This window comes from Tachypleus tridentatus, chromosome 10 (assembly GCF_004210375.1).
Source record: "Tachypleus tridentatus isolate NWPU-2018 chromosome 10, ASM421037v1, whole genome shotgun sequence".
NCBI lineage: Eukaryota > Metazoa > Arthropoda > Merostomata > Xiphosura > Limulidae > Tachypleus > Tachypleus tridentatus.
The window spans coordinates 54,703,338-54,729,667 of NC_134834.1; the positions used below are offsets into that span (position 1 = coordinate 54,703,338).

Consider the following 26,330-nt stretch of genomic DNA (forward strand, 5'->3'; position numbering starts at 1 on the left):
CTTCACCTGAAATACATTTTATATATACAATGAACTAAACATCCAGATGAGAAATCAAATGGTTCAGAACCAGCTGTTCCTATTTTTAAATGCGGACCACCAATCAAAAGAACCCCTCAACCAGCTGTTAATAATTGAATAGCGACATTGACTGTAATTCTTACAATGCGCGTTCAGTTGAAATATATTAAGTAGTTCCACGTCTCGAACTCAAGAATCTCAAATTCCCAGTTGGACATGTTAAGGTCTAAGGTACGCTCAGGCCATTTATATAGTAGCAATGGATGGATAACTTTAAGGAGTGTAATACCGTTAATTAGAATTAACTAAAGTAACTCAGTAATAATATATTGGAAAAGTTTGTTTTATATAAGTAATGTTACTGTTACTTTAGTTAATTCTAATTAACGGTATTACACTCCTTTAAGTTATCCATCCATTGCTACTATATAAATGGCCTGAGCGTACCTTAGACCTTAACATGTCCAATCAAATTTGATATAGTTAGACGTAGACTGTAAATATTTCAACTAAACTATTGTTTACAGTAATGCTATTCATAATAGCTGGTTGAGGGTTCTTTGATTGGTGGTCAGAAAGTGGTTCTGAACCATTTGATTTCAGGCTAAGAACTATACAGAATGGAATAGAATATTTTATCTAACATAATACTACATTTTCAGTTTCTCTGGTGGTTTGTTGGCGAACTATACGATGAACATTTGTTCACGCCCATAGGTGATCTCATAGTCCTTTAATAGTACATATTAGATCCGCCCATTATAACACAGCATGAAATTATTTAGCCCCCATTAAGACATTTTGGAACTGTTTGCTCTCTAACACCACTCTGCGGAACTATAACGCCTTAAGTCACGTGATCTGGAACTATGGAGTCAAAAACCACATAACATCCATGCTTTAAACCATGGGAAAACACCCTCTTATTACTCGAGATAGTCAATTGTGCACATGATGTCACAGATTATGTGACCATATCAAACAATCAGCGTGAGATGACATTCTTTGGAGTTTGCATAATTAATTACTTGCTTTGTAGAAGTGACAGTCAAAGTTCACTATTCGATTAGAATAATCTAAGTGTTGCAGTTCATCGTGTTGATTGGCTGCTTTCCTTCTATTCTATCACTTAGAAACAGCAATGGGCGAACTACTGAAACACCCTTACTATGGAATATGTATTATTGGAATAATCACAAACTTAAATCATTTTAACATTGTGGTATAAAACACCAATATTTAGTCTGACTAAAATGCAGCATCATAATGAATCCCCTTCCCACCTTTGTCTTTTGTTAATACCTGTTACAGTACACTCACTTTACTCGTTCCAATTGTTACTACCTCTTACAGAACACTCACTTTACTCGTTCTAATTGTTACTACCTCTTACAGAACACTCATTTTACTTGTTCTAGTTACTACATGTTACAGTACACTCAATTTACCCATTATAATTCTTATTACCTGTTACAGTGCACTCACGTTACCCGTTATAATTGTTATAGAAACACTGTTATTACTGCAATTTTAAAAGTAAATATTTTCGACCACTAGCTGACTTTTAAGATTAAACTTTTAATTCTACACTTGACTGTCTTAAAGTAAATTCTTTGGTCCGACATTCAAATATCTTAACATCAAATCTTTCAATCCCATACTTAATTTCCTTAAAATAAACAAAATATTTTAAGTCTGTGTTTTACTTTCAACCCTATATTCAACCACTGAATTTATATGTTTTCTTTAGTCAAGCAAACACTAGGTTTTGAATATAGAATATAGAAGCTGAAGGGCCTAGTAAAGATCCCAAAATTAATTTACTTCTAAATACGAGTTTTGTCATTTGTTCGCTTTTGTTTTCTTGTTTTTCCTTTACGGTTAATGTTTAAAAATATTCTCTGTTTCTAAGTATTTTCCGAATCTATTCCTGGAATAGGTGTTGAACTTTATTAATTTGTATCATACATTGGCTCTCAGTTGACCTTTACAGTGTGAATCGTGTGTCAAACAAATCAGTGATATTTCTGCATTTTTTAAACAAAGTATTTGATATCAAATAGGTTAATACTAAATATATTACAATATTTTGTCAATTTTATAGGCATAGAATGAGTTTGTTATGTTATAGTTACCAACTGTCTGAGAAATCTAAAGCTTATTTCTTCAAAGTGGATTATCTACAGAAAATTACAGAAGTAGTGATATCTTATCCAGGCGTTACGACAAGACATAAAATTATAGAAGTAGTGATATCCTATCCAGGTGTTACGACAAGACATAAAATCATAAAAGTAATGATATCCTATCCAGGTGTTACGACAAGACATAAAATTATAGAAGTAGTGATATCCTATCCAGATGTTACGACAAAACATAAAATTATAGAAGTAGTGACATCTTATCCAGCTCTTACAACAAGACATAAAATTATAGAAATAGTGATATCCTAACTGCATGTTACGACAAAAGATAAATTTATAGAAGTAGTGATATCCTAACTTGATGTTGCGACAATAGATAAAATTATAGAAGTAGTGATATCCTAACTGGATGTTACAACAAGAGATAAAATTATAGAAGCAGTGATATCCTAACTTGATGTTACGACAATAGATAAAATTATAGAAGTAGTGATATTCTAACTGGATGTTACTACAAGAGATAAAATTATAGAAGTAGTGATATCCTAACTTGATGTTACGACAATAGATAAAATTATAGAAGTAGTGATATTATAACTGGATGTTACGACAATAAATAAAATTATAGAAGTAGTGATATTATAACTGGATGTTACGACAATAGATAAAATTATAGAAGTAGTGATATCCTAACTGGATGTTACCACAATAGATAAAATTATAGAAGTAGTGATATTATAACTGGATGTTACGAAAATAGATAAAATTATAGAAGTAGTGATATCCTACTTTTAAAATATTTTAAAAATCACATAAGTGATTGAATTTGTAAAGTGTAAAGTTATTCATATAAAAATCGTTTGACAAATTATAATAACAGTGTCACTGTATTTAGTTAGAGAAAAATTTTAAAAGCCTGTAGGTAAAAGTAGACATAAGAATAAAACAGAATTGTATACGTCATAATAAAGTGACTACAATTCTTCCGTCTATTTTTCCATTTGGACGTACTGCACTAGTTTTAGTTTATATGATTAAAAACAAAGTATCTAAAGTTGGAAGTATTTTGCATATAAAGTTTTACTGCAAAGTCCATTTAAGGACTACATGAATGGTAAGTTATATTTATTTATGGATATAAGCATGATAGATGGCATAAATATCAGGAGTTTGAAGTTATTGTTAATACGAAAAATTAACTCTTTTAGTGAATATGTTTTAAATCAAACTGTATATATTTAAACCTTGAAGTGATGAAACACTGTTTGCTTGTTTGGAATTAAGCACAAAGCTGCACAATGAGCTATTAGTCCTCTGCCCACCACATGTATCGAAACCCAGTTTTTAGCACTGATAATCCGCAGACATTCCGCTGTGTCACTGGCGACTTTTCTTAGTCAAACATTTTTGTTTGTTATTAAAAATTGAATACATATTCGTACTGCCCAGGCCCGGCATGGCCAAGCGTGTTAAGGCGTGCGACTCGTAATCTGAGGGTCGTGGGTTCGCATCCCCGTCGCGCCAACCATGCTCGCCCTTTCAGCCGTGGCGGCGTTATAATGTTACGGTCAATCCCACTATTCGTTGGTAAAAGAGTAGCCCAAGAATCGGCGGAGGGTGGTGATGACTAGGTGCCTTACCTCTAGTCTTACACTGCTAAATTAGGGACGGCTAGCACAGATAGCCCTCGAGTAGCTTTGTGCGAAATTCAAAAACAAACAAACAAACAATCGTACTGCCTATTTCCATTTGGATATACAATCTAAATTGAAATAGAAAACATTCGGCTAGGTAGATTGTAAATTAACTAGCATAAGGATAATTATGAAATGTGCTATAGAATTAGCCAAAATGTAATGAATTAAATATTAATCTTTATACATTCAGAAGAAAAACAGGACTATATATAAAATGAATATATATATATATATATAGTCCTGCTGTCTATTTATCATCTAGAGTTCGAGCAAACATATTTATAAACCAACACGACACTGTCCATAGGCTATAGGTTAAATTAATGTATGTATAAACCTTGAAGTACACTATACAGTTATTCAAGGTGTAAAATATAAAATATTAATTTTTAAATATTTTAATTTTTTGTCATTATCATTGATGTTAAGCTACAAAGTTTATACAAATCACAAATTAATACCGTGTTCAAAACTGTTGAGGAAATAGTTTGTGTGTTAAACATGACAATACTTGACATTCATGATTAGACCCTCAGGTGGATGATTTGCTAACTACATAGCAAACATATGCTCGCGTCCCTAAATATTTCATCCACCTAATTGCACAATCTGGAAATATCCACCCCCAGTAACATAATATGGAACTAGCTTATCCTAGTAGAACATCTAAAACTATCTATCCCAGCACCACTTTGTGGAAGTATGGCATTATAGATCTCGTGATTTAGAACTGTGGAGTAAAAGTAACGTGGTTTCAAACTATGCTTTGTCCTCTTGTCGCCTGAGGCAGTCAATTAATTTCCATAAAATCACAAGTAATGTGACTCTATCAGCCAGTCTGCTTGAGACTACATCCTCTGGAATAAATAAAGGTTGATAAACTATTGACGTGCCCATGGATACAATTTTAAGGCAACAGAATTCATATCTTAAATTCTCAGATTCACAATCTGGTAAGTTAATTCTAAACCACATCTGGTCACATATTGAAGGGATATCAATCCTCCAACTGATACTTACTTGTACAAGTTTCTGTGTCACTTATTGAAATCAGTATGAACTCACTTTAGGAGAACAATGAGGAAAAGAAACAGATAAAGCACGTCAAATCGGTATAGAACAGTCATATGCTAAGTCATTAATAAGAGCTAAGTGAAGTTAGTGTATAACACGACATTCATAACATATATATGGGTTTTCGAGTCCGTTTTAAAACGGGTTCAAAACTACATAGAAATTATATACACTTCACCATTATAAGAGGCCTCATGGTATTTCTTTCTTCAGCTGTGTTGATGAACCTTGAATAAGCAAACCTGCAGTCCATATGGAGGACATGACCATTCAAAGAATACTTTAGGTTTCTACGTCACATATTATCTTTTCAATTTTAACTTTGGTGAAAAAAAATGAAATCTTTAACGCATACACACACAGATATATATTATGATTGCTATATCCAATGCTGAGGCTTTACTGCCAGTACCAGAGTTTTCAGACCAGCTGGTATATGATAGATACAACAATGGATCAAACGCTTTTTTTATCAGTCAACCGCTTTACAAGAACAGTTACAATATAAGCTGAATTAAGTTGGTGAAGCGTAATTTTTATCAATATTTATGACACAACGGAACTATGATAAGGACTGTTTAATACTTACTTATTTCAACACCATAGATCATTATTATTTAATACCTTCTTGAATTATCCAAAAGAAATGGCGAAGCAGCAATTCAAGCTAATAATTTTGATCCAATAGCGTGTCGAACGACCACAGTGTCAAGCTAGAGGAATGATGTATATTTCAACCTATTTACGACCACGCTACTAACTACAATAGAATAGCTGAATAGAAATTTAGAACAATCTTATTTATAATATCTAAATACAGATATATTCTTTCAAGATACAGAAAGGTGAAATTACCAGTTTTTTCAACGACGAAACATATACGTAGAGGATTTCTCTGTTAGGGTGTGTTTTCTGATTGCAAAGCCACATTGAGCAATCTGCTGAGTCTACTGAGTAGAATCGAACCCCTGATTTTAGCGTTGTAAATCCGTAGACTTTCCGCTGTACCAGCGGGGTACTTCTGTGTGAAAAGAAGTGTTGTAATATTTGGGTTCATGAACGAAACAGACACAATTTAACGTTAAACTAACTGTAAACAAATAGGGAATAAATGATTAAACCACTGAACATCGGATACTAAATGTTCATTTAAAGTGAAAACGTTCTGTAATATGTAATACTTATTACTTTATCACACTTAAACTTATTCATTTTCCTTACCAACGTACAACAATGTTGATTATTTATTTGATTATAATAATGGCAGTATTTTGAAAGAATGTTTAGGAGGAACATTTTAATTCATTTGACTCTTATTTTGCAGATTAGATTTAAAATAACGGAATGGGTTTTAACATTTTCAGAATAGGTAAAATAAATATAACGAAAATCAGATATAAATCGTCCCTATAATTTGCATCGAAATCATGAGTTATAATAAAGTTATTTTAGACGTAAGAATTTTCGTACATCATATGTTTTTATAGTCATGTCTAAACATTTACTTTTGTCTTGACCATGTCTAAGTGAAACGTTTTTATGTAAAGATAAATAACGTTTCGCTACGAGGATTACGTGCTCTTTCGGCCTGGCATGACCAAGTAGTTAGGGTGTTTGACTTGTAATCTAAGAAGCGCGGGTTCGAATCTCCGTTCCACCAGACATGCTCACCATTTCAATCGTAGGGCGTTATAATGTTATGATCAATCCCATTCTTCGTCAGTAAATGAGTAGCCCAAGAGTTAGCGGTGGATGGTAATGACTAGCTGTCTTTCCTTTCGTCTTTCACTGCTAAATTAGGGATGGCTAGTGCAGATAGCCTTTGTGCAGTTTTGCACGAAATTGAAAAAAAAAAACAATCAATCAAACAAATAAACAACGTACTCTCAAGACGGCTGGTATGGGTATTAAAACTTTAATTAAAGCAAAGTACAGAACAGCAACGTTTCGATCTTCTTGAGTGATCTTCAAGTTACGTTTTGATACCCATACCACCTGTTTTGAGAATACATTTTTACTTCAAGAGGGTTTCTCGTCACCATGAAACAAAGTATTCTTTCTACCAACTTTATTTATACTGAAAGATGGTTTATACTGAAGGATTTTGTTGTCTGGAAAAAAAAATGAAAGCTACTAGCCAGATATTCTGTGTGTTGTGTAATGGGCTCAATTATAACTCTGATATATTCGTAGTGGGTTAAAACAGAACTATTTGGTGTAGGTGTAGCTTTACTCTTAGCACCAAACAACTTAAACAAGTCCTTTGAGTTGCGATGTGCAAAAGCTCGTGCATTCGTAATATTTATCAATAATAATATTTTGCTGTATGATTAGAACGGTGATGCGTTTGTGTATACTTGTGATAATAACAGATTGGGTTCGAATGAGTGTAGTAACTAGAGTAAAAGAAAAACAGGAAGGTAGCATTCATTTTTGTTTGGTTATTAAACAGAAAGCTGCACAATTTATATGTGTTCTGTTAACTGCAGGTGTCGAAACCTGATTTTTAACAAATAAGCTCTCATAATTACCATTGAACTACCAGATGACGTCATCATCTATACAGATAATTAAGATAAAATCAGATAAGGATTCAAAACGTGTCAATCATGGTTCAAGAACGATTACAATAAAATTAATGACTTAAGCAATGAAAACAATTGCAGTTCATTTTGTGAAATGACTGAATTACATAAAGTTTTTTTTTAAAGATGATATGGACGTAGACGCTGTAAAAAAGGATTTAAACTATAGTACATTAGTTTTCACGAAAAGTGTGTATTACATTGATAAAACTAACACTGGAGAAACGAATGCTATAGCCAATTTTGAAAAGTAATGTTCGTCTATTCAGAGGATGATGTAGCTAATTCCTTATAGTAATTACCCAGTGAGAACGCTCTAGTAAATTTACGACAGTACTTCTCATCTGATAATGTTATAGTAACTTTCTGAAAGCAATCAAATGATAATTGCTGTTACTTGCAATAACAGGACTAGATCCACCAGTTATTGTACTATACCACTTATGATTACTAAGAATATATATACTAAAGAAAGCAAAATAACGCAGGTGCAACGAACGTTTCAAACATTTTAGCATAAATCAATTCTTACGAGCTAGAACACTTTACCCCGTATCGTCGAAACAAGACGATAAATCAAATCACTGTGATTCCTGTGCATCGTTTCATAACTACATGAATAATGTATAAACATAACTTACAGTTTATCTGTTCGTTTCATTCTAAACGCAAGTACTACTTTCTCTTCTACTTCTGATAACTTACGTTTCATGAAGTGGGTGTACCAACACTTTTTCAGTGTACAGGTAGAAAAAACAAGTTTATTTGAATTTTTTTTTGACAGATTGCGGCCTCTTGTGGCTCACGGTAAGACTGAGGGCTTATAACACTAACAATTGTGTTTCGATACTCGCTGTACAGTACAGATAACCCCTTGTGTACCTTTGTGCTTAATAACAGACAAACACAACACAAATTGCTTAACACAAGTGCGCAGATATACCTTTGCATATTTTAATTAAGAAACTAAAAATAAAATTATTTCTCTCAGACACATTGTTACGAATGTGCTTGTTTTAACTTCAATTAAAATGATCAGGTTTGTTTTACCATTTACAATTTGAAAATAAACATAATTAATTGGCTTAGAAGATAAAAAATTGTGATAAATATAGATTATTGGAATTTTATATTTTTAAATACACTGATGTTTGTAGCTTATATTACTGTAGAGAGAGGAGTTTATTGTTTTTCACTCACAACAATTTGTTCTATTAAATTAAATCAGTTGATGTTATTTGGTTTGTTTGATGAGTACTTAACGTTTTAATTTAATGTAAATTATAGACATAAAAAACAACCAATTTATTACCTATTGTATTCATGTTCTGATTTCAGTCAAACAAACGTTTTGGAAAGTTAAAACAAAGAATGTTTCTTCTTTAATATGACAATATTTTCATCTCCCTGCGTATCTTTAGAACAAAGGAAATGACATACAAGTTCTATCTGGACTCTTTCTTTGTTTAACCAATAAATCCGAACACACAAGATCTCCGACTTTACAAAAGATACTTATATTAGGTTATTTGCAACCTAACACATACAGAGTTGTTTCCTTCAAAGAAGATTCATCATCCCTTCAAGGATGTAAAGCTGTCTTATTTGCATTGTCTATGAGCTAGGCTGAAACGTTATTTAACATCAAGACATGGAGAGTTTAAAGACTAGTCAAAACACATCACTGTCATCATATGTGCACGTAGTTACTTTAGTTGCACAGACTGATAGCAAGGTGTAAAGAAAGACAAATAACTACACACAGAAAGATAGATTCTAACTATCATAATAATTAAAATTAGATATTTTAAAGTTTCAGATCAAGTAAATGCCCTACCAAAATCAGGAGTAAGCAAATATGTTAATTCAATTCGCGTAGATTGGTAAAGAATAACATTTTTATTTTCATATTTGTATTGTGAATATGATATTGCGATCCGTTCATGTGTATATATATATATATTTAAAAATCTATTCAAAATTTTGAAAACTAAATTATTATTATTTGTTGGAAAATTACTGGCGCTAATCCATATATATGGTATAGCGAAGCGTTTCAAAAGTTTCAAAACGTGAAGGATGTACGACTTAAATTAACACAATACACTTAAGGTTATCTGTACAATAACAGAGTTGATATTATAGTTTTCTATCCCTTGTAAAGAATTACAGCGATACCTCAGATAGTGTAAGCCTCTGTTGTAAATGATATTAAATCTTAACAATTGAATGAGAAAATAATCCAATTTTAGCATGATAAATAAAATTAAAGCAAAATGGTTCAATTCCATGTGAAAGATTATTTAAAAAGATCGTTAGATAATGAAAAGTTCTAACGACATCATCGTGCTAACGTAAGGACTTGATATAATGTTTGTGTTGACACATGCTACCTTTATGACAAGATTCAGCAAATGTTTGTCATTAGTTATAAAAATACAGCATAACGACAAATACTCCGACTGTTTCTAACAAATTAATTTGTGTGTTTGGGGCATTACTGTCATAAAGAATATCGAGTTTACATTAACATGGTTTTTATCTGCAAAGAAACTGCTAATAAAATATTTTTGTTTATAAAAACAAAAAACATTACATCAAAATTAATATTTTTCTTGTTTCTTTCTAAAGTATAACGTAACGTCCTTTTGTCTGATTTTGCAGTTCATATCTCACTGATATTGATGTCCAGGATGTTAGAAACTCTGAGAAGCGGGAAGCATGCTCCATTTACTTCTCATAAAGACAACGGAACTGAAGGAAGTGGGGTGAGCATTCGTGATCTCTCTTTTTCGAACAGACTCTCGAACTTTACGGATGAGAATAACGTGTTGTTTTGGTCATTTCATGCAAGGTGACAAGGATGAGATTTATGAAATTGTGTGGCAACAACAGTTAAAACTCGGACAGACAGACAGACGGTAATGTTTGATAGAAAACTGTTCCTGGATTGGTTTTTAGAATTTTTATGTCACTGGGGACATAAGCGAAACTTGTGATTATACGTATATATAGACTTTAGTAACTTTAAAGGTGAAAATAGTTTTGCAAGTTAAGTTACTGTGGGCTCTTTGAACATTACGTTACAGGAGAGTAGATATAATGATTTTAAATCTAACCTAAAACGAGCTATGAAACTTAAGACGTAATGCATTTATTTCGGAGAAACAGGTGTAATGGTTAAACTTAAATAATGTGTTTATGGACAAAAGACGTTGCTATGAAACCGGACAACAGTAAGCATGTGTTATGGTTTAATACAACTAACACTATACAAGACGTTATCGATTTTACTCTCCATAAAACAAAACGAAATTGCGTGCTTTGATGAACGAGATTAAATAACTTATGTTTTGAAAGGAAATTATATTTAAGAAAGATGAATGAAAATGTTGTATTTCATTTGTTATGTATTGAAATTTATACTGTCAAAGTCCGCTAGAGTCATTTGTTGAGTAAATACGCTAAAACCGCAAGACGACCTAGAAAAGTCTTTCCTGTTCTTCAAGAAACGGTTAAATAGGAACTTTCGTCCTTCACTGTGACTTAGCATGTACCCACTTAATACTACGAGTTTGTTGTAGATATTCTAGGGTAATTTCATTTGAGGTCAATAAAGAGATGGGTAGTGGACAGTCCACAAACAAGAAGAAACATAAAGATGCACATCGAACTACAGAAGACAGAGAAGGTAAGGGTAATCCATATATATTAAGGAACTTGAAGTTACACTGTACGTTCAAACTGTAGTACGTCACTTTGACATCTGTTTATTTCAGAATAGTACAATGTTTTCTATTATTAATGGTGACAATAATCCAGACTAGATATTATAAACTAGCAAGGTTTTAATTTTAATGGCCAAGAGTAATCGTCAGTTTTGCCAACTATTAAAGCATTCTGTATATTAATCAGCAGCGATTTCTTTAAGTATGGAGTACCTCATGTAAGTTTATAATCTTGTTTGGCCTGTTAACAAAATATTTGATGACAGTGAAGCTATAGTTTCTGGTAATTAACAGAATATTTTATATTATACAAAATGAAACCTTTGTCAGTAAATATGATAAAATAACACCACACTAGAAATCCATAGCTTAACCTATATTAAGTTAGATAACTGGTCTTCATAAAGATGTACAGACATCAGAAGTCTAGAAGACAAATTAAAAGCGTGGGGCCCAAAGGTTTATTTGATCGAGCGAAACGAAGAAATGTGGCCAGACATGGCCAGGTGGGTTAAGGCGTGCGACTGAGGGTCGCGGGTTCGCATCCCCGTGGCACCAAACATGCTCGCCTTTTCAGCCGTGGGGGCGTTATAATGTGACGGTCAATCTCACTATTCGTTGGTAAAAGAATAGCCCAAGAGTTGGTGGTGGGTGGTGATAACTAGCTGCCTTCCCTTTAGTCTTACACTGCTAAATTAGGGACGGCTAGCACAGATAGCCCTCGAGTAGCTTTGTGCGAAATTCAAAAATAAAACTTTGACTACACAACACCAGACACAAAATTAGATACATAATATTTCTTTTTTCTATTTATTGTTTTAAATAGTTATAAATGAAAAATTGTAAAAACTTGTGGGTACAAATTTTAATAGCGTCAGAGATGAATTTGTAAAGGAGAGTCTTTAGTCTCTGCAACAAAAACTTTACCGTTTCTTGTAGCAATTTAATTTTCCACTTATAACTATTTCGTCTTAGTATACCCGTATTTTGTCCATGTTATAATTTTCGTTATCTGAAAACTTCACTTGTGTTTTATATGATCAAATTTCTATTGGTTTTCATTTTTTAAACGTTTCTTGTATTTCATTTCATATAAGTTAACAAATACGAGTCTTGCGAATTAAGAGTAAAATTGACAGACCATGTATTTTCAGAACAGTATGGGTATCTTTTCCCATAAATACCTCTCTTATTATGTCACATTTTAACTTTACCATATTGTAATTTGTATCTCAGATACAAATACCTGTTTGTTATATGGTACTTTTTTCGGCCTAGTTATGTGGAATTTCTTTACCTTCTAAGACACGTAGATTCCACTCTCTTTTCTAAATATTAATATATTCAAATTAATACTACTTTTGAGGTATTGTAGTAAATACGTACATAAATATTACATTAGTGTTGAAAAGCTAAGGAAGAAATCTATATTATTCAACAAACAGTTCATTTCTTAATTTTGTACACCTCAGGTCATATTTCAAAACAACTTTTCGAATATCAGCTCTGAAAACAAAAAGTTTAGCGAATAAAGGATAGATAAATACAACCGAGATACAAATTACAATATATATATATATAAAAGGTAAAATACATCCTTTGACTATCTGCATCCAGTTATGGGCAAGAAGTATCTCTTGGAAGTAAGTTGTCAAAATAAATGTTTTTCATTTACTTGTAACACTTACAAACAACAGTGTCGTAGTTTTATTTTTCTGGATTTTATGCGTAACGCTTTTAGTTTTGGGAATGTTGTTTGAAAAAGGTTTAAAATACCATCAAAAAAGGTAAAAAAAGATGTCGCTTTTAGTGCCTCTATTTTCTTTGTACGTTGTAGTTAACAAAACTTTTGTACGATATTTATAAATATACTTGTTATAAAGTTTTAATTTTTCACGCGTATTTATTCATTAACACCGTATTAGAGTTGTGGGTTGTTTAACTTTATCATTGACACAACTTATTGAGTTATAAAATGTTACTTATTTCAACTAACTATCTAACTGGAATTTAATTAACTTTAACTTGTATTTTCTAAATATTTGTTACATGTCTACATTAAAACTCAAACAGTTTATATGGTACGCTTCCTTTTCTCAGTTAAAAATATTATTTACCTTCTAAACTGAAATATTTATAAATTTCAATAAGAAAAAACGTTTAACTCCCTATTTGAAAGTTAATCTATTTAAGTAACAAAGTGAGACAAATGTGAATTTATTGAATTATCGTAACATTTCCTTTCATACCGTTTGGAAATGTTTCAGTATATTAGAAATAGTCGAATAAAATGCTGATTTTGTTAAATGTGACAGTTATATTTGTATTTTTAACTTTATTTCCATTAGTACAAAAATACTGGGAAAAGAAAAATATTTTAATTTTTATATTTTATTTCAAATATAAAATTAAATGAAGTTCCTATTTTTCAATGAGCTATATTTTTAAGGCAAACACTACAATCACAGATACATTAATGATTGAGTATTAATTAATTATATTATAATTGTGAAGCCTTAATCTACGAACATTGTATTACATAATGTGGAACGTATTTTATTACATTAAATATAATAACTTCATTCTGCTACAAATACCTAAAACATTTAACATTGATACAGAAAGGTTAAATGACAATTTAAGGATATTAATAGAAAGTAGGACCCACACAGTCTATTGGTACTTATCAGTATCCTTCATGTTAAACTTGGGCTGGTCTTGTACCAGCAAATAGCGGGATTAACCATTACATTATAGTGCTCTTACGGCTGAAAGGGTGAGCTTTTCTTTTGGGTCGGGGATTCGAACTCGTGACCCGCTGATAAATAAACTAAATATTTAATTGTTGATGTAATAAAATTTAGCTTAAATATTCATACTTTACAAACAAATAAAAGAACATCTCTTACTTTATGGTAAATTCTAAGTATAAATGTTTGAATGGAGTAAAATTACTAGCTATTTTGCATCAATCTATGTGTAATAAATTATTTCCTCTAAATTATTACAGCTAGCTACGAATTATAAACATAAAATTTACATAGGGCTTTTTATGTGTTGTTGTAAAGCATTTCAGAATAATTTGTGAAACTACAGTCTCGGCCAAAATGTTTCCATATTATTCTGTATTGATGTTATTGTTTATAATAGAGCATTATTATTATATTGTTATATATGGGGTATTCAATGTAATACCTGAATAGTAACAAAATAGGTGGCAAATAATCGATGAAACATGTACAAGTTGTTATTCTGATCTGTATAAGTAGTTTTTGGTATTTTTTAATTAAAACCCATATAGACACCTGACTGGTATAAAAGGGTATACTTTTTGCATAATCTTTTTCGAAACAGACCAACGCTTTGTTTAAAATTTTTCTCTGAACGTGATGTAGAGTCATGCCTCATCACGTGTCAAGGGTTATAGGGAGTCAAATTGTTCAACTGTTCAGAAATAGTATGCAGCAAACGAACATTGTCAGAACAGTAGGGTAGCCTACAGTATCCAGAATCGTGAAACGTCATCGGACTACAGGAAACGTTATTAAAGGAGAGTCTGATAGTAGGCTCTGACATCTGCTACACGAGATGGCTATGTTTTGATCAGCTTAACACGTCAAAATTGAAAGAAATCCTGTAACACCCTATGACAGGAATGGCATGAACACACTCGTTCCAGGATATCCAGAAGAACAGTGAATAGGAGGCTGGCCAAACAAGGTTATTTTGTAAAAAATGCTACCTGCAAACCAATATTAACCAGAATTCACTGCCATCATTATGTTACTTGGACAAGACAACATGCCAACTTACTGTTAGGATAGTAGCGATATGTCATCTTTTCAGTTTCTGGCTTGTTAAAGCTAATGGTAGGATTCGTCTTTTTTGTTTGTCTAAAGAACAGATGAGGAAATACTGCCTTTCCCACAAGGAACACAAAGAAGGTGGTGCAGTGTAAAACTTTCTTCATATCTATCAGTTAAAAGTCAATAGCGCCCCCTGCAAGCGTCACATGGAGATGATATTTCTTCCATATGCTAGGACAAGATTCGACAATAACTTTGTGTTCCAGGATAACAATGTCATTGATCATAGTGCGCATATTATGCAGGACTATCTCGACCAGGAGAACGTTACAATATTTCATAGCTAGTGAAGTCTCCAGATACAATCAGAACAGAACTGGACAAAACTGAGTTAGAAAATTGTTGACCACAGCTTTAAACCGTAGCGCCTTTTAGCAACAAGCTAGGGTAAACCCAAGGTGAATTACATCAATAACCTCATCAACAGCATGCAACGTTACCTTGAGAAAGTTATTATGATACGAGGAGGATTAACTAAATACTAAATGTTTAATATGAACTGATATGAGATTGCAGATTATAATAATTAGATGTTAAATTTTGTTGTAGACATATTTCTACAGATATCTGTTAAAACTATTTGCTATTTTAATAAATCGTTCATGACGTCCGTGGAACATGTACTATTATACAAATTATATAATATAACATTCATTTCTCAGTTTAACAGCGTTAAGTATATTGATATGTCATCATAATAGTAATGATATTATTTATTACAGACAAAATATCCAAACATTTTGGTCAATATCTAATACGAATTATGATTTTGTAATCATAATTTTTGTTATTTTAATCATATACAACTTATAAGTGGTAACTTGGAAATGTTTAAGAGTCGTGTAAAAGTGTAGTTTAAGGAATTATTCAACAAATGTGTCCCTTTTATCATTTCAAAAATAACATTCAATAACTTCGTGATAGAGTACTTACAACAACGATAAATGAAATAGGTCGTAATTTTGGTTTTATTGGTAGAAAACTTAAATGCTCATATTACAAATAAGTTAGCTGAAGAGATTATAACTTTTATATCAAATCTTAAAAAAAATCATTTCTGAGCCTGTTACGTAACATGTCAGGATTGTCATATTTATATGTTATTTCAGACTTTTCTTTAAAATCCAATTAAGTTTAGTTTTTTGCTAGCTTGGTAAAAGCTGTTATAGAATATCCAAGCATTTTGCAATTTGAAAGTTTATATCTGTCAATAAATAAATATTAATCGTAACGTTCGTGAAATTAAATAATAATAATAACAGTTTTATATTATCTATAAATCTTAAATTAAATAAAATATCGGATTCACTACATATTTTTTATTTAAGAACTTTAATCATGTATATCTGTTGATACGATTTGGGAAAAGCATGGAGTTCTTAGTATGTTTATTCATCAACACACAGTGGCACACTGGTATGTATTCAGACTTGCAAGCTAGCAACCAGGTTTCGATACCAGTGGTGAGCAGAGTACAGCAAGTCCATTGTGTAGCTTTGTGCTCAATTTAAAATAAACAAACAAGTAATTAATGTACGAATTTAACTGCCTTCTTTTAAACTCTCTGTAATTAAAATATTTTATTAATATCTGTTTTTTATAATACTTCTTCACATTTAATAATTACAAACAGGTTGATAATATAAGTGTTGGTGGAAATTATTGTTTTATTTGTTGCTAATTTATATCTTTATTTCATGAATTTTTGTGAAAACATCTTAAGGTCAAATAGCACACATATGATTTCATTAGTTTAAAAAAAATCAAAGAATTAATAATATATTAGTACCATATATTTAAATGAATTCGACACAGAAAATATTGTGGCGTGTAACATACATACTTAAATTTGGATGTTAAAATAAGAAGAAGTTTGATTGAAATGAATATGTTTGGTAAACGTTGAGATTTTTATTTAAAATGATATGGACTACTTTTCTCGAATAATGACAGTCCTTTATTTTTGCGCAAAAGTGACATAAATGTTCAATTACTTTGATTCTGCGTAACTTAAATAAACAAAAGCAGTTTGTAAAATAAAGCTTCCAGACAATAAGGGGGTTCAAATCCCCTTCACACCAAATATTCTCGCCATTTCAGCCGTGGGGGTATTAAATGTGACGGTCAATCCTACTATTCGTTGGTGAAAGAGTAACCCATGAGTTGGCAGTGGGTAGTGATGACTAGCTGCCTTCCCTCTTGTCTTACACTGCTAAATTAGAAACGGCTAGGGCAGATACCCCTCGTGTAGCTTTGTGCAAAATTCAAAAACAAACAAATAGATAGTACACGCACATTAAAAAGACATATAATATCAAATATACGTGTTTAAGTGAACATAATTCTCTTACAGTTAACTGCACAAATTATCTCTACGTTTCGGATGGAGAAATCTATAAGATGTTCAAATTCACTTATCACACAATGACTCAACGCATATTGTTTAGCTGAATTGAAATTATGAAAACACCGATTTTGTTTTTCTAATTTCTTGAACAGTGGTTTTATATAAACTTCATTACTAATAGATTCGAGATGGTTCAAGACAAAGTTTAAAAGAAAGATGTAAAACTTCTTTAGAAAGTACCGATTTTGGATATTATTTTCTAAAAAGATAAATATTTTTCCTGTTTCAGTGAATTTTGAAGATTTTCTGATTCTTAGAGCCATAGGAAAAGGAAGCTTTGGAAAAGTAAGTAAAATTAATAAAATAAAAACATAAAGCGTTTTATAAAATTATACTTAATGACATATTTGACAATATTAATATTAGGTTATTCGTAGCGAAAAACAAAAAAGAATTTAGGCTTAATGTTGAACCTTACTGTATCTATTATTTAAAGCACGGTTATTAAAGAAACGATTGTCAAGGTATCTATCTGTATTATGTGCTTTAAAGTAGTCAGGAGGAACTGTTAATCATTGTGGTACTCAATGAGCCGAAAAGAAATGTTTCGCAGTTAACAAATGTAACATAAATTACACCTCATTTACACAACGAAACAAACTGGTGTCCCTAAGTTAGAGGTGAGTGACTAGAGGGAATGCAGGTGACTTGACACTATCCCATCGCTAATTCACGGACTACTGTAATCGAATGGTGGGATTGACCGCCGCATTATAACGCAAAACTGACAATGTTGATGAGGTAGAACAATAGAGTGAGTGATAAATTCGAACATTTCTTTCTTTATCTACACAAGATGGATTTCCAGTAAGAAGGTTACATAATAAATAACACATCAACTAAATTTATATTATTTCACTGCCAACAAAATCTTATTTGACATGTTATACTATGGACTGGAAGGTTCACGGCTGGACCTCACGATATGCCGCTATACTCGCTCGCAAACATATCTGTAGCTGCGTTATAAAAGTGACCGTCAATTCAGCTATTTGTAAAAAATGATATGTAGACGATATGTGTCGCTGACTGGTTGCGCTTTGTATGTATAAATAAGATTTTAAATATGATGAATAATTTTGTTTTAAATTTAAGTAGCATTATACAGCAATTGGTTTCATCGCGTGAATGAAATATTACATCTCAAGTTCTCCCCTCTGACGTAGAAACTGCTGGCGTTTACCCTTCCACACTTAGTGTATGATTATATCTTTATTCGGGTAGTTTTAGGGAGTAAGTTGTTAGACGTTTCATACAAATGTTTTTCCATTCAACAGTTCTGAAGTAGGAATTTGTTTTTTTGTTTTTGAATTTCGCACAAAGCTACTCGAGGGCTATCTGTGCTAGCCGTCCCTAATTTAGCAGTGTAAGACTAGAGGAAAGGCAGCTAGTCATCACCACCCACCGCCAACTTCTGAAGTAGGAATAGCTATGCCTAACATTAAATTTCTGATCCATCCGTTTTCTCTATGTTGTCGGATATGATATAATTCTGGTTGAAAATAGCGAATAATATCAAAACTCATAAACTGCAGTATCCAAAGTTTTAGTTAGAATACTCTTTGAATACTTATAAAAATAATCACATGAAGATATCAAACATATAAACTTAAAAGTGGCGAAGTCAATATTAAATAACCAATCTTTAAAACAATAACTGTATAACATATAATATTCAAGTGTTATAGGTATTTGTATGCAACAGTAACTTTAAAAATTTAGTGAACATGTGGTTTGAAAACCGAAATGCGAGGCTTATTATAAGGATACGTTGTTGTGGAACGAAATTCAATGAACATACAATACACTACTAAAACCTATTTTTTATTTTACTAATTACTGTGTTAAAATAACTTCGTTTTTCCATAAAGTTAGTTTAATTAAAAGTAGTTCAACTACAGGTAGTCTCAGAGTCCACATATTACAAGTCATAACTGTTTGGAAAAATAAGATGACACTTTTTACTGGTGGAAAAATTCACAGGTAGGAAGATAAAAGCAAGGGTGGTACAAGTGGTCTGTCTATATATCTCTTACTTTAAGTAGCGAGAAATGTGACAGACAAGAAAAAAATAAATGTAGGCTAAAGGGATGTTCTAAATATTTCTTCTTCCTATATATTAACTCCGAGTGATAAATATTTTGAAACGGGATTTGATATCTATATAAATACTAAGAACAGCTCATGTTGTAATTAAAAGAACTCTGGCGTTTAGCTTTTTTGCTAAAAATTGGATAAGAAACACTGCAGGTTTATCTTATGTTCATCACTTTTTCTGAAACACTCATACTGTACAAAGTTACAAGATCTCAACTATACAAAAAAAGTGTAATTTTAATCAAGTATCACGACAACATCATAGCACTATGTTGGTAGTTCTGGTTTTCAGTATGACAATTACCCTGGATTAATGACGATTAAAGAACACTCATTTTTCTGAAGACAGGTAGACATCTCCAGACGAAACAAGAATGACTAAAACAGCACTTGTCATTGTTTCTCTGAATCTGTTTTTCCATCTGACGATAGTGACCAACATTTTATTATTTGTCCACCTTTTCGGAACCAGTGAAACGTTTCTTGTTCGATTTTTAGAATAATTATTTGGTTAAATGCGAGAACGCCTTTTATGATAGGTAAGGCCTAATCAAGTCTTGGTAATAACATAAAACTTCTTTTTCTGAATAGTGATATATTTTGTCTCACCTATCTAGCACTAGCTGTGTTCGAAACTACATTGAATGTTACAAATGTTTGCCGCACATCTAATGTAGATTCCAAGATGCCACTGTTAATAAGAACGTCTTTGATGAACTAGAATTATATGTTATAGCAGTCAGTCTTTGTCTTCATTCCCAAGAGGACTGAAATTAATTTATAACACAGAAAGAAACTCTCGATATAAGTTCTCTTGAGTTCATTATTCTCAAGCTGCTTTCTTTGTCTGTCTTTGTTGAACTGTTATAATTACATCTATGTAGAGGCAAGGAGATTTCAAGGAGAGTCAACTTCCACCAGTCGCTAAGTTACATTAATCTTCAGAGCAGTGAATAACCTCTCTCTCTAAGTTTTGAATCCCTTACAAATTGATTAAGGATCTTTAATAACAAGTGCGTAAGAAATTTTAGTTTTTGCACACAAAACTACCCCAATAGTTCTTATTTTCAAATGGATTTATTCTTCATTATCATAATAAACAGTTTTCCAATGCTTATGGCTAAAATGGTATCATATTTTATACTGGAGTTAATGTTTTTGTTGTTAGAATTTGGTAGCACGAGCTGTTATATGCCGGATGAACTTTAAGTATTTTCTAATGTGTTCTATTAAAATATTACATTTTTCCCCTTCGTAAGACACTGTTCTAAAATAAGTGGTATGGTTCAATTGACTTCATTATTATAATATGTTTTTCTAGTTATTAAGTAACGAATATTTTAACGCGAACTAATTACCTTATATGTTTTTTGTGAGTTGTACGGAAATAAGTGTACAATTATGTTTTGTCAGAACTCATGTTTTATTTCTTATGGGGTTCTTAATAATGAAGTAAAATTATCTTGTATATTCCAAGATTAACTCTTTTCTACAGATATGAAATAATTCTTTTGGGCCAACTATGTTTCAGTTAACTACTATTCGTATTTTCCGATTATAATAGAAATTCCAGTATTGAAAAAAAGAAGATATTCTGCCTCACATTGTTTTACTGTGGTATAAACGTTAAAAAACAATGAATCAACTAGAATTTTTAAGTTATGTTCACGCTATAATAGGTGTGTGTTTTTTAATAGCAAAGCAACATCGGGCTATCTGCTGAAATTACTTAGGGAAATCGAACCGCTGATTTTAGCATTGTAAATCCGTAAACTTATCGCTGTACTAGCGGGGGATCTGTACTTGGTATTCATTGATTTGTACAATTCTTCTTACTCTACTCTAATTTGAAATCCCTGTGTTTTAGCAGTGATTAATGCTTTTTATTCAGTATTTTTAACTGTAGGATAAAATAATATTTTCATAAGTAGAATCTTGTATTATCTTGCCTGATTTTTCGGACATAAATTGGAGTTAAATAAAGTTGTTAGCGATTCATAGATCCCGAAATTTATCTATTCAATAAACTCATTAGTATTTTAGTTGCTTAAATGAGAACAATCTGGACCAGTTATCGTTCAAATGGAACTTATTCATGATTACATATAAATGTACCTTTTAAACATGTTTGTGCGAATTAAAGTTAAACTACAAGATGGACAAATGTAATGCACAGAGTTGTAAGTTAGTATGTTTGTAAATATTTCAATTTTTGTTTTCTATTGAAACAAAAGTTCGAAACCTCAAAGAATACATGAAAATTGCTCTAACGTTGAAATTTAAATATCTCATGAATTGATTCTGCAGGCAATTATCTAGCCGTAAGAGGGATTATTAGAATATGCCCTATTTTGTCCTTTCACTATACTCGCCGTTCTTCAAGCACATAATATAATTAGGCTTCTCATCTCTTGCAAGCAATGTGATTGGAAGTCTACAGACCGTGTCCTGGGGTCTGCTTATTGACTTTTAAATCGTGTTCAGAGAGGTTTGATCTTCTGTAAACGTTGCTAATAAAGTCGTTGATATAATTGTTGACTTCGACAAACACTTGTAAATTTAACAAATCAATCGGCATTATAACAAGGAACTTAAGTTTATTAATCAATACAAAGAGCACGCAAATAATGGTGCTAGGCTTTGTTCATCGGAACATTACATTTGGTTTAACTAATCGATTAATGTGCACACAGTGTACATTGAAAGCTTGTATTAGGCTCAACTAATCGATTAACGTGCACATAGACGTTAATAAGCAAAAATGCACCTCCAACTGAAAGTTCCACTGGTTACAAACAAGTGTCGAACCTAATAACACAATCTTTTCTGGGAATGGTATGTTCATCTTGTTGCGAAAATGTTCTTCGAACCAAAAATTAAGACGGCGAATAAGATTCTATAACAAAGAGCGTTCGTTGATATAGAGGTAAATAATTATAATACACTGTGAAGCGTTTACCCTTCTGTACTGTTTATTATTTTTCGTCTGAATCTAGTGTAAAGTTCGCTTTTTATTTTTAATCGTCTTTTTGTCTAGCTGAATGTAAAGATTTCGTTATTCAAATGCTTAACAGGAACACGTAAGTGTTTCATAATAAAGTCACAGTAGGTTACCTGCTGTTTTCGCTATAGAGAATCGAACCCACGATTTCAGAGATGTAAGTTATTGAACTTACCGCTGTCTCTAAGTAAAGTTTTAATTGTTTGTTTGTTTGTTTTTGAATTTCGCGCAAAGCTACACGAGGGCTATCTGCGCTAGCCGTCCCTAATTTAGCAATGTAAGACTAGAGGGAAGGCAATTAGTCATCACCACCCACAGCCAACTTTTGAGCTATTCTTTTATCAACGAATAGTGGGATTGATCGTCACATAAAATCACACCCACGGCTGAAAGGACGAGTATGTTTGGGATTCAAACCCGCGACCCTCAGATTACGAATCGAACGCCTTAATTACTTAGCCATGCCGGGCCGCAAGTGAGCTGAGCTGTTACAATAAACTAAAAAAACGAACAAAAACTCTTCTGTTGATTTTTTTTTGTTTTTTGGGGAAGTAATTTGACTTAAGAAACCAGAATGAAATTTTGTAATGTATATATAGATAATGCTTTAATGAAATTTGGTAAAGTATATATAGATAATGTTTTAATGAAATTTGGTAAAGTATATATAGTTATAGTTAGTTAGTTAACACCATTACATTCCATCTAGGAACATAAGGCCGCAATCGCTTGCGGATTCTTCAACAAGTATTTAAGTGAGCAGGTTGTTAGCCCACTGCACCGAGCCGTCCCTAATTTAGCAGTGTAAGACTAGAGGGAAGGCAGCTAGTTATCACCACCCACCGCCAACTCTTGGGCTACTCTTTTACCAACGAATAGTGGGATTGACCGTAACATTATAACGCCCCCACGACTGGGAGGGCGAGAACGTTAGGCGCGACGCGGGCGCGAACCCGTGACCCTCGGATTACGAGTCGCACGCGTTACGTGCTTGCCCATGCCAGGCCAAAGTATATATAGACAATGTTTTAGTGAAATTTGGTAAAGTATATATAGATAATGTTTTAATGAAAATTGGTAAAGTATATATAGACAATGTTTAAAATTCAGCATTCACATTTTTCACTCATGATCTAGTTAGCTGTACTTACGACTTGAATAACTTAGGAATTATTGAACAAAGAAGATTAATTGTCATCATTATTACATCCGTACTCGAAGGGTTCAGGTGTAGTTTCTCGTATTTATTTATTCAGAAGCAATCTGGATGTATAAGTTTTATGAGAAAGTTTAATAAATCATTGTGTATAAGTCCATCATTGTTAAGTCCATCACTGTAGTCGTTAAAAAGTAATTTACGTTTTCTGATTCTCAGAAACTATGACCACAAACTTTCGCATTTTTCATAGTAATACAAATAGATCTTAGAATTAAAATTTTGAAAATAAGGCACATATATGATACAATAAATTGCTAATTAAATAAATAGTTTATGATACATTAATATATCTCAGTATATCTACCTATATATATATATATATGTTTCCAATAGTAGATTTTGTTGGTTTTTGAATTTGATAAATAATAATGCAGAACAGCAGCAATGACATGTTGCTGTTCCCCGGTGGTATGCTGAAATCCTGGATTCGATTTCTTGCTAAAACGCCAACAATTAATTTTTCGCTGGCCCATTTTTCTTATTTTTCTCTAGTTTTGCTGAACTGGTAACTGGCACTCTGTGCTCATTTAATGTACCGCACATGTTCAAACCACTTTGATGTATCGCTGAGGCTTTTCCATCATACCTGATGAAAACTAAAACCAAATTATAACAAAATAGTCTAGGCAATGTTCTGATTGGCCTACAAGCGTCGAAACGTCACGAATAATAATAACTTTCTAATTCGAATTTATTGTTTTGTTTTATTATAAAAGGTTTTTGCAACAGTTTTCAATTATTTTCTTGGTAGCAATGTCGTTTTAAATAATAACAGATTTTTAAACCTTGTTTTTGCTAAATGTTTGTGTCCCTGTGGCTTGGCGGGTCTGATGGCTCATAACACTAAAACCTGAGTTTCAATATTTGCAGTAGACAAAACAGAGGTAATCCATTGTGTAGCTTTACACTTAGTAACAAACAAACCAAATCGACTATATATTTAGATTTCTACCATTTATTACCATCACTTTGTTCTGGATAGCAACAGTATAGTATTGCAAGCAATAAAGAAATTTTATAAAATTAAGTATAATGTAAGAATGACAAATCCAAAAAGTACAGAAACAAGGTAGGAATGAACAGACAAAAACAAACAGAAATCACTAAGTAGCAAAATATTTTCAATAATAAGTTTTTTTACAATTAATTTTGAATTTTCCACTTGGATGTATCGTTGAGGCTTTTCCATCATACCTAATGAAAACTAAAACCAAATTATGGCAAAATAGTCCAGGCAATGTTCTGATTGTCATCAGTTTTATGAGAAAGTTTGATAAATCATTGTATATCAGTCCATCACTGTAGTCGTTAAAAAGTAATTAACGCTAAGTAGCAATGTTAAGTATAATGTAAGAATGACATTTCCAAAAAGTACAGAAACAAGGTAGGAATGAACACACAGAACCATACAAAAATTACTACAATGGACTTGATGCTAAGTATCCTATTTCCTGGCAGTGGAATACCAAAAATATCTGCAGAATGAGTGATAAATGATAGTAAACATTCAGTTAGAAGAATGTACAAAAGCAGAGACAATGCTCATCCTTGATGTATACCTTAGAGAATAAGAAAAGAGGATGCTGAATACTATTGACTCATCACTAAGTAGCAAAATATTTTCAATAATAAGTTTTTCTACAATTAAGTGTTGAATTTCTGTCATTTTCATGAGTTCAGGTTTGAATAAAAGCGTTTAAAATGAATAATACTATTCAGTCTTATAGTGGGATATATAGAAATGGCTCCCAGGAACCATAGGAGTGACATGATTTGCTGATATACAATGGCTTCACTAAGAGAAATGTACTGAGAAGAATCCTTAAGAGTACCCTCCATAAGAGACAGGCTAATGTGGTAATTGTCAGACATACGCAGAAATCAAATACGTAAACACTTCACAGTTTGGTTTGACCAGTGCAGGCTAATATATATCTGAAAATTTCTTTTACTGACCCATCAATTAACGACATCCAATAATTTACCCAGGGAAACCTGAGCGGAAAGAAAAAAAATAACATCGTCTGCATGGCTGATGGACTTGATGCTAAGTCTCTTATTTCCTGGCAGTGGAATACCAAAGATATCTGCAATGAGTGGTAAATGATATTAAACATTCATTTAGAAGAATGTACAAAAGCAGAGACAATGCTCAACCTTGATTCCTACCTTGGAGAATAAGAAAAGAGGATGTTGAATACCATGGGCAAAAATCTTGCTGGTTTTCCCTTTATACAGAGACTGAACACAAGTAATGAAGAGACTTGGAAACCCGTATCTCCTGAAAATGTGCTACATAGGAACATGTGATATTCATACTGAAAGGCTTTACATTGGTCGTGGACTAAGAAGATAGCAGGATGATTTCAATGGTAGAAATGAAAGAATCCCTCAATAACATCAGATTGCATTGAAAATTCGACTTGGAACACCACGCGTTTGTGTAGGTTAGAGAAGCAAGGTCTTTGCACAAGTGGAGATAGGAACTCTG

The 26,330-nt window shown here is 32.2% G+C and overlaps 1 protein-coding gene across 1 annotated transcript in view; it reads left to right on the top strand.

Moving 5' to 3' along the window:
• The first annotated feature begins 10,272 nt into the window (after nucleotides 1-10,272).
• LOC143229305 (serine/threonine-protein kinase 32B-like) overlaps nucleotides 10,273-26,330 on the top strand; it is a 79,472-nt gene continuing 63,414 nt past the window's right edge. The window contains exons 1-2 of the mRNA XM_076461444.1: nucleotides 10,273-11,212; nucleotides 17,752-17,807. Of these exons, the coding sequence (XP_076317559.1) occupies nucleotides 11,143-11,212; nucleotides 17,752-17,807 (126 nt within the window). The 5' untranslated portion in view covers nucleotides 10,273-11,142. The remainder of the gene's footprint in view (nucleotides 11,213-17,751; nucleotides 17,808-26,330) is intronic.